Here is a 10269-nt window from a genome sequence, read left to right as displayed (position 1 = left end):
TCATACCGGGCTGAGACTGATCTGCGTTTCCTTTTTCCCCCATTCATATTCCGTTAATCATGTGTTTGACCGGGCCTTCCACTTACAAAAATGAAGGAAACTGGGCCGCGGGCTTCCAAAGGTTGAGAACCACTGTCCTAGACGAGTCGTACAAGTTCACTTACAGGGATTCCTGAGCTATAGGTTACGACTCAAACTTGATTCGCGAGGGAATCCGAGATGGGTCGTATAAATCTACTAATAGCCAGGGGCTTTTGAGCTATGGATCACGACCGAGTCTTGATTCGCAGGCACTTCCTAGAAATTTACTTGCAGGGATTCTTGAGCTATGGGTCATGACTCAAACTTGATTCGCAGGTGGGGGCTTCCTAGACGAGTCGTACAAGTTCACTTACAGGGATTCCTTAGCTATAGGTTACGACTCAAACTTGATTCGCAAGGGAATCCGAGATGGGTCGTATAAATCTACTAATAGCCAGGGGGCATTTGAGCTATGGATCACGACCGAGTCTTGATTCGCAGGGACTTCTTAGAAATTTACTTACAGGGATTCCTGAGCTATAGGTTCCTTCACTGTTTTCAGTGATTTCGAAAAACAAACAGTCTCATGGATCGCGGCTGACGACAGCATTCATTATCTACCTTATTGGTGTTTAGAAACTTGAAAAGACAGATACCGTCGATTATCTCCCCCACAAAACATTCATAAGATCTGTTTATCCTGTGGCAAAAAGGAATAAGCAAAACAAATAACTATTTATTTATATAAGGGGTACATATACAGCCCCATGTATTGTGATCTCGGGCGTTTAGCAATTACAGTAGTAGCAACAGCATATATCAGTTCAAAATTTCGTTTGATTCAAGAGTAACGGACTCCGACTTGCTTGCACAACTCTTCCAGAACTTCGGCGTAGAGCAGAGTATCTTTCAAGGGCATCTGAGGACACTCTTTCAAACCTGAATAGAGAAGAAACATACGTAAATTTTATTTTTCATAACCCCCTATATCACTCTTCTAATGTCATTAATTGAAATCCACTCCAGGGCCGCTCTTATCAGACACAGGGTCCACTCCGAAAATAATTTCTGAGGCTCCTTAGCCCCTATTTAATACATTTGGGGGGGGGGGAGGAGGAAATCAGCATCGAAAGAGATTTGTGCATTATCACAGAGAGAGAGAGAGATAAAAATTCAGAATGAATACGAGAAAAATCCCAGAATTGATAAAACTTCAGAATGACTCCCAGAATTAATAGATGGAAATTCAGAATTAATCACAGAATATACAGGATGATTCGGAAAAGATGGGAGAAAAGCTTTAAGAGATGTACACACCAATACAAACAATTGTCATCAAAGAATGCATGGTCTAACATGAAACGCAAACGCAAAATGGCCGCTCCGCAAACGTTAAAACAGCATTCCTGTTTAAATTTAGCGGGAAAAAAAGAACACACCATGCATGCATGCAAATGTAACCTGGGAAAGAAGAAGAAACCGTATGCAAATCTGTGTCACAGTGAATAAAAGGCGCGGCTGGTGTCCGCGCCTTTTGAGCGCTGAAGTTATTTTAGTGTGCAAAACCGTCCTAACAGGTACGGGATAATGGTGCATTTTAGTAATACTGAAAAAGGAGATACGCATTTAATTTACGGAGCTGCAAACGAAAGTACCACAGAGGCAGCATGAATATAAGGTGAGCGTTTTTCCCTCAAAGGCGGTTGCCCAATCCGAAAACATTTGCGCGCTTGCATCGGCAGCTGTGCGAAACGGGATCCTTTCTTGCTTCCCGGTCTAATGCACTGTGACGCAGATTTGCATACGGTTTCTTCTTCTTCCCCAGGTTGCATTTGCATGCATGTTGTTCTTTTTTCTTCAGATAAATTCCAACAGGAATGCCGCTTTAACGTTTGCGGAGCGGCCGTTTCGTGTTGGGACCGTGCATTCTTTGATGACAATTGTTTTTATTGGTGTGCCCTAACTATCGCCTCTTAAAGTTTTTCCCATCTTTTCTGAATCACCCTGTATAGCTCTGTGGTATTGAAAAGCTATTCCCTGGTGCTGGAAACGAAACCTTACCTTTCTTGAGACATTCCCTGACTGCAGCAGCTTCGTAACGGAGGCCCGAGCTGTTTGGAAAATTACACGGCAACACGGTCTCCGGCAATGGGAACGTGTACGTCTTCTCTGGAGTGACTATCTCGGTTGGGCACCAGCTTGGTTTACGGATCTAGGAATGTGAGAGAAATTCACATTTCATTAGTTTTTCATTTTGAAAAGAAAAAAACACATGTAACGATGTTTAAGTTTAATCCTGTTTCATGGTGAATTTTCTCTCGAAGCTTCTGTTTCTTCAAGTGGGGTGATAATATAAGCGCTGCAATTTCACACAGAATACAATTTCAATGAATAAGTATTACACTCACTATGATTTCGCCTTTCGTTCCTACTATGCGAAGTTCACATGGAAGTTCATTAAGAGTCGAGAGAACATACGTCCCCAAAGCACCGTTTCTGTATTTAAATGACGCTGACAAATCCGTATCGGCTCCTAAAAAACAGAAGGATAAACGTGTATACAGGGTGTCCCGTAAATCGCTTAAAAATTCGTAAAAATTGAAGGAATCAGTATCGAAAAAAGTCATTCTCACGAAAGGGATTTTTTGTGATCAAGAGAGGGGAAAAATTACTTCACGTTTTGGACGATAGAGGGCACGACACGATAGTGCAAATTACACAACTCCTTTCCTGAACCTTTCTTCAATATCTTCTGGGTCCGACACATTCGTAAAGCTACAGTCTACGATTCGTGGATTGTGTTAAAACAACTTCACCAACAGCATTTTATACACCAATGCCAACATCACAATGAAAACCTCATTTAAGTGCCAGCCAGTAACGGGGGGGGGCGAGTGGCGCCGTGGTAAGATGCTCGTCTTCTACTATGAAAGTTACCATCAAGGTACATGGGTTCGAATCCGGGCATAGAAGCGAGTTTTGTACCTACCGAGCCTAGGGCGACCACCGATGGATGGAGCCTTCATTTCCCACCCAACTCCTCTGGTTGAAAATTGCCGTATGGCGATATATGACCGGAGTTGGTGTGCGGTAAAGTAGCCAATAACAGGAAAATTCAAAAACGACTCTGTAATCGTACACCCTGCGTTTTATAGGACTCCGATTTGTATATTTCCAGTGATTTTGATCACCACCGTCTTTCGACAAAAATTTAAACTATAATTTGTTTTCTGCACAAACTCTGAGAAGGACTTTCACGCAAACCGCATTCAAATATACCTATTCCTTTTTAAGGATTTTCAAACTATTTACGAATTTGTGGGACACCCTGTATAAGAATTCAAAATTACAGAAATATTCAAACTTTCCGGGTCGTTATATCGTGATCGATGCTTTTTTATGAGCAGGTGTTTCGTCCACTACCGCGAAGGACATCATCAGTGGTGTTGACGGCAAGCGATGGGACGAAACGAAATTTTCCGTAATAGGCCAGTGATCTACTGGCGCTTCAATCATAGACCCGTGGCGGAATCTATCTATCTTTGTCGTGACGGATGTCACGTCACTTGCAACGATTTTCACATGCTTCCCATTCCGTGATTGATTACGAAGATTTCCACGTTGTTTGACATGAACAGCGGGGAGCATGCATCATTGTTGCGCGTCACGAAGAAGGCACAAATTCTGCAGCGTCTCCGGCCGAATAGCCAGTAGATCACGGTGCACGACACGACAAGCAAAAAAAAGTAAAGTAAAAGTATAACTAAGAGCTCTTAAAAATATCCTTCTCTTCCGCCCATTAAAATGAGATGATAGGCTTTAACGGCCTTAGTTTTTAGAAATGCTGAAACTTTTCGGGCTGTTATGCCATGATTTATGTTTTCCATCATCAGACGTTCCGTCGCCCACCACTGAGGTGGACATCATCGGTGCAGGTGATGGCAAGCAAAGAGACGGAACCACCTTTTTCGGTTGACCGTGATCTACTACTAAAACACATATGCACCCTCGTCCTGTGCAGTGGGTGAGTCAAATGATCTGTACATATGTCGCGGGTCACTTGAGTGATCTGGAAATGTGCCGCGGGCTTTCTTAAGTGATGTGGAACTTTGCCCCGGCCCGTTATAATGAGTATATTTAGATGGACAAACTCGAAGAGCTCCCAATCGATAAGTTGTGAAAGAACAGCAAAAACTCTTTGCCACGGGTCGCTTAAGTGCTCCAGAGCTGTCCCACTGTTCACTCAATGATCTCTAAATATCTCGCGGGTCACTAAATTGATCTGCAAATTTACCCCACGGGCTGCTCAAGTACTATGAAACTGTGCTGGGGATCAATTTGGTGATCTTCATATGTGTCGCTTAGTTCATTTTAACAAAATCCAGGTTTGTGGTCACGGGGCTACAACAGATGACTCGGAGGGACACATTTGGCCCGTGGGCATAGGTTTAGCATGTATGGATCTTGTATGTTCATGTATGTAATGGTTTTTCTCACCAGTTTCATTGAGATGAGCAAGTGCAGTGATCTTCTCCGGTTTCTCTTTGAAAACCACAGTAAGAGCGTTCACCATGTAGATACCGATGTCCAAGAGAGCACCTCCGCCGAGGCTGAGCTTCTGAACTCGCTCTGCGTCTTTGCCCGCGAAACCCTGGGTGCCGCAAACGTGAACTACGTCACCGATCGACTTTTTCTGCAGCTCTTTCTCCAGCTGCTGGTACACCGGGAAGAATCTGCTCCATATTCCCTGTAAAAACAAAGAAAGCGCCGATTAAGCTGGTGATACGAAATCACGGAGATGAAATTGGAACTTTTCGAGGGAATTTGGCAGTTGAGACACACCTCCATCAGGAAGACTTTCTTCTTCTTGGCAAGATCGATGAGCTCCTTCGTCTCGGAGGTGTTTATGCCCATGGGTTTCTCAAGGAGAACATTCTTGCCAGCGTTCAGCATCATTTTACCAATGGGGAAGTGCTGTGTGTTGATAACGCCTACGTAGGCGATATCTTCACACGAAAAGGAACAAAAAGTAAAATTATATCATACATGAATTCGTGATGCTTTAGTACACAATGTCAAAAACATTCGCAAGTAGATGGTCGAATTTTCTGGATATCGAAACATTAAGAATCAAGGAAAATATAAAAGAATGTGCAAGTGTGAATGTGTGAGTGAACAATAGAGTGCAAGCACGTGAGTTACCAACAGGGTGACCTAGAGCGCGCAGAGTAACCTAGAGTGTGTGCAAGCAAGCCTGTGGGAATGACTATGAAAATGAGCTGGAGGGCAGCGGGTACCAGGTCAGTGAGAGTGATGCAGATCATGTGCGTGTGAACAACTAAAAGAGTGACCTAGAGTGCGTGCAATCATGTGAGTGGTGCCCGAAAACAGAATGCAATCACGTGAATGACCAAACGAGTGACTTAGAGAGTTCGTAAGCATGGGAGTGGCCAAAACAGTACGTAAGAAATGCGAGTGAATAAAAGAATGACGTAGATCATGCACAATCACGTGAATGACTAAAAGAGTGACCTGGAGAGCAAAGGACAGGTCAGCGAGCGACGAAAAGAAAAATCTGGAGAGCGGAGAAATAGGTCAGTGTTGCGAACGAACAAAAGAGTGACCTGGAGCGTGTGCAAGCATGTGAGCACGCAAAAGTGTGCAAGCATTGAGTGCGCAAAACAGTGTGCAGACATGTGAATGCGCAAAACAGTGTGCAGACATGTGAATGCGCAAAACAGTGTGCAGACATGTGAATGCGCAAAACAGTGTGCAGACATGTGAATGCGCAAAACAGTGTGCAGACATGTGAATGCGCAAAACAGTGTGCAGACATGTGAATGCGCAAAACAATGTGCAAGCATGTGAATGGCCAAACGAGTGACCTAGAGAGTGTGTGAGCATGGGAGTGTCCAAAAGGCAAGCATGTGGGTGACCAAAAAAAAAAAAATGAAAGTATGTGAGTGACGAAAAGAGGGACTTTGAGACATAGGCCTATTTATAGGGGGGGGGGACCCGGAAATCATTATTATAGTACAGGAAGTTGATTTCGAAGAATGAGCTGTCATGAAAATCAGACTAGAATGGGAAAAAGGCGGCGAAATAGGTGCAGCTCATATGCGGCAAAACCATAAATCCGCCTCTGGCTAACGCAGAGGTTCATTACCAGATCTATGAAACGGGGCTCGATGAGAGCCAAAGATGGAGGGTTTTGGGTGCAGTGCACACCGCACCCCATCCCGCTCTAGGAGCCAGGGCTGGTGGCCCCTGTCGCCGGAGGGCGAATATAAAGGGGCAACTGGTGGCCCCTGTAGCGAATATAGTGGGGGGGGGGTGTGCGTATGAGATGGTCTGAGATGGTCTCAAGAGCATCACGGAACCTCAGGGCAAAGGATTTTTTTGGCCCCACCTAGCCGAAAATACCAGCTTATCTTTCTATGCACTCGCGATGGCCTTGACATGGTCCGATGTGCCACGAGTGATGGCAATGTTTTTCGATGGGCGAGAGTGTATTAGGCAAGTGAGGAAGACGTGCAAATCACGGTGCCATGGAACTCACGAACAAGCTCATTCACAACTACAAAAAAAAAAAAGGCCTGAATATGATGAATTATCGCGCATGTTCTCCGGACTTCCTAAAACAGTCTCACCCATTTACGAGTTTCGTCGCCATTCATGCCATTTCGGCCGAGCGCTTCACAGATTTGGCGATGGGGAATTTTCGCTCTTCCTTCCTCGCACATTTTTTACATTCAAGAAGACAAACACGGATGTCATCCCACAGAAATCTCGATCTTAAGCGTTCCCATCACCCGACACGAAACGCACACTTCGCTAAAGGGATTCAAAATGGCTTCTGGAAAATGGATGGAAGCGTTAAAAAAAATCTTTGCCTGATATAATCACGAATGGAGAACAACGATAAAGGAAAATACCCAGGAAAATACGAAATTCCTAATGCATTTCGACTCACTATGGGTGCCGTTTTCAGAGGATAACCGCCATCTACTTTGACCAGGGATCCCACAACTGTTGGTTTCGAAATCTTTACTCCTGGTTGCTCAGCGGAAAAAACGCACGTCTGCTGAAGTCAAACGCCGTGGTCAGAATGGGTCTAAGTGCCTGTATGAAAGTCTAATGCAACATTCTGATTGGTCACTTGCGAAATGGAGCAATTTATTGGTCTATTGCAATTTTCGTACAATTCCTGCTCGTAATTAGCCTAAAGCAAAATAGACTTCTACGAAAACACATATATTCGTGCCTTCGAAAACAAATTGGTAAACGATAATAAATCAATCCCACTGTTGCAGCGCCATGGCTTAGGTTCATTACGAGTGCGAATTGTAAGAAAATTACTATAGACTAGTGATTCTCCACGTGGGCGTTAACGCCCCCGTGGGGGGGGGGGGAGTAGAAGCTACGGGTGTGACATAGGATCCTATGGGTTAGATTGCGTTGAGAACGATGGGAGAAAAAAAATTCTGAAGAAGGGGACGATGGGACAAGAAAGGTTGGGAAACTATGCTATAGACCTGTGTTTCCCAACCTTTTTTGTCCCACATCGCCCCCTTCTTCAGAAATTTTTTCTCCCACTGCCCCCAACGTAATCTAACCCGTAGGATCCTGTGTTATACCCGTAGCTTCTACCCCCCCCCCGGAACATTCCATTTTCAATCGTCCCCTGGGGGCGTTAACGCCTACGTTGGGAGTCACTGCTATAGACCAATGCAGGAGCTCAGCTTCATCCTGACCACGACGTTTGACTTGAGCAGACATATACATTTTTTCCACTGAGCAACCCGGAGTCAAGATTTGGTAATAAACCCAAGTGGGATGAGTACATGCACTTTTGTTTGACAGCTGTGATTTAATGAGCTGATTTATTATGCTAAAATTGCTTTTAAGGCTATAAAATGCCAAAAATTTTAAAATTGATATAGTTAAAAGGTAAAACAAGAGTCATACCAATGTTCGGGTCTTTACTCAGCTCTTCATATGAACCATATGCTTTAGGTATGTTGTGGCGGGACGCGAACTCTTTTGCTTTTTCCAAACTTCTTGCTGCGACCGCTGCAACCTGCAAAATCCCATGTGTGTAATCATTGCAAACTTATAAAGAAATGCACACATTACTTCGTTTTTTGAATGCTCAAAGATTTTAACTATGTGGAGATATATCAACGTCCTGCTTACCTGATGTTCTTCTTTCGAAAAACTCCTCAGAACAGTGACAAAGTCGTGAGATATTTTTGCAGCACTCACTATACCCCACCTGGTGGCCATATTTGTTCAAGTTGGCTCTCTTCTGCGAGCAAGAAGAGAACTTGTTATTGAAAGTTTTTGGAGAAAAATGTTCACTCACAAAAAGTTACATCAATTTTAACGCGAAGATCTAGGGCTCGTGTGTTTCCTGTTCATGGGCGTAGATGCGTAGATACGGGGGGGATTGCCCCCCCCCCCCCCAGCGTCAAAGGTGGAGTCGACTGATCTATACATATATATGAATTGACATAATCGTCATCGTGCCCCCAGTAATAATGACCGCCCCCCCCCCCAGACTTCCAAGTCTATGTTCCGTGCGTATTGCTTGCTCAGTATCGTTCAACATGTGCTGCTACAACTAGGGTTAACAGATTCGAAAACTGAGAAAGGTGGTTTCACCCTTGGTTTTTCCCTTTTCCCAATTTCCACAACAGATGGCGCCACTATACTAACAAAAAAAACCTCAACCACAATAATTAATAAGAGCAAAGCAAAATAATAATAATTCATAAAAAAAACAAATAACGGTCCGTCTTCTCCTCACATATAATAAATTGTTTACTCAGTCTCTGGTCAGTTTTATTACTTTGCCTGAAGCAGGGCGAGAAGTTTTTTTTTTCACTACCCTCAGATTATTTTTTTCTTTCGGGAGCATTGTTTTTTTTGCCAGAAGCGATTTCACCATAGGAATCAGCATTGAATGCTGTTTGCATCTTATGTTCTCTATTTTTGAATGGAAGAGGAAAACAGGAATCCCGCACATTCCCTGTGACGGAAATGTGCTTGTGTACCTATCACTCTGAGTGCGTATCTAGTATTGTGCGTGAATTTTAGTGCTGCCATCTATTTTTCAAACATTGAATGCAGCGCGATGGTTGAATATTTGTACCATTGTAGGTCTGTGTCGAGACATTTTAATGGGGAGATCGGCTCGCACTCACCCTCTGACGTTGGGAACCATCTTCAGCCGACCGCCACTGTTAGAACACTTAGGGGTTCGAACCCGACCCGTCACTGTGACCACACAGCGGCAACGCAGCACCTACCAAATGCACAAAAAGGGAAACACAAAGGGTTTTGTTGATATTAACACACTTTCGCCAAAAAGCAGTTGAATCCATCGGACTCTGATATCGAAATGCTGCTTTTCTGATGTAGGACGAAGTAGGAGTTAACAGAGAAACTTTAAGTTGAGAAACTCTTTTAAGTTAGAAACTCTTTTAAGTTAGAAACTCTTAAGTTAAGAGAAACTTCAGCCTATTTCGTGGAGGAGAGGACGCATGGCCTTCACAATGGTGGGGCTGACAGGACTCCAGCCTGGGGCGATTCTCATCATTTTTCGGTTTCTTACACTATAAATTCACTACAGAAAGGCCCGTCAAATATCCCAGCCTTTGAGAGCCCTGCTACAGCTGACTAAAAACAGGCATTTCGTAGTTGGACCCAACATAATGGTGAAGTAAACTTAATGAATAATTTAATTCCATGCAATCATTCATTTCGAATATATCTATTCATTTCCGTTCATATAATAGACAGCTGTAATACCCGGCGCTGCCCGGGTTTTCTTCAATTACTTAGAGGATTGAAAAAAAGTGACAAACCACTACAAAGGCTTGAATATCATGCATAATACCGGCAGCATTAAAAAAGTGACAAACCATTGTAAAGGCATGCACAAGTCTGATACGCATTGTTAGGGAAACACGGTAACGAAAGTAAAGTCATTCCGAAAGTCATTCAGCCGAGAAACCATTGTTGCCCGTCGGTTTTTCGCCTATTTCGGGCACTTGCCCAGCTCCGATGAACTTTTAAAGTAGTCTACGGTTCAATCCCGGTCCTGTTTGGTACATGTGAAAAATTTGGCGGCGATCGGTTTAAAATTGTAGATTTGCATAAAGAACTAACATACATACAGACATACACTTTCACATTTATATATAAGATTGAGGTAGTAAATGATGTTTTAAAAAAACATAGACG

The 10269-nt window shown here is 43.5% G+C and overlaps 1 protein-coding gene across 5 annotated transcripts in view; it reads right to left on the bottom strand.

Annotated features, from left to right (window-relative positions):
* Positions 1 to 737: 737 nt before the first annotated feature.
* The window catches only part of LOC149069986 (trans-1,2-dihydrobenzene-1,2-diol dehydrogenase-like), a 39224-nt gene continuing 29692 nt past the window's right edge, over positions 738 to 10269 (bottom strand). For all 5 annotated transcript variants that reach the window (XM_089249394.1, XM_089249396.1, XM_089249395.1 and 2 more), the window contains 7 exons: positions 8218 to 8329; positions 7990 to 8101; positions 4864 to 5027; positions 4519 to 4768; positions 2430 to 2554; positions 2083 to 2233; positions 738 to 960 (listed from right to left, as the gene is read on the bottom strand). In XM_089249394.1, coding sequence (XP_089105520.1) covers positions 863 to 960; positions 2083 to 2233; positions 2430 to 2554; positions 4519 to 4768; positions 4864 to 5027; positions 7990 to 8101; positions 8218 to 8307 — 990 coding nt within the window. In that variant the 5' untranslated portion in view covers positions 8308 to 8329 and the 3' untranslated portion in view covers positions 738 to 862. The remainder of the gene's footprint in view (positions 961 to 2082; positions 2234 to 2429; positions 2555 to 4518; positions 4769 to 4863; positions 5028 to 7989; positions 8102 to 8217; positions 8330 to 10269) is intronic.

The sequence above is a fragment of the Pholcus phalangioides genome, unplaced genomic scaffold, assembly GCF_987345545.1.
Source record: "Pholcus phalangioides strain wild (caught in Gottingen) unplaced genomic scaffold, Ppha-v1.0 ptg000022l_1, whole genome shotgun sequence".
Lineage (NCBI taxonomy): Eukaryota > Metazoa > Arthropoda > Arachnida > Araneae > Pholcidae > Pholcus > Pholcus phalangioides.
This window is presented reverse-complemented; position numbering and strand designations above follow the sequence as displayed.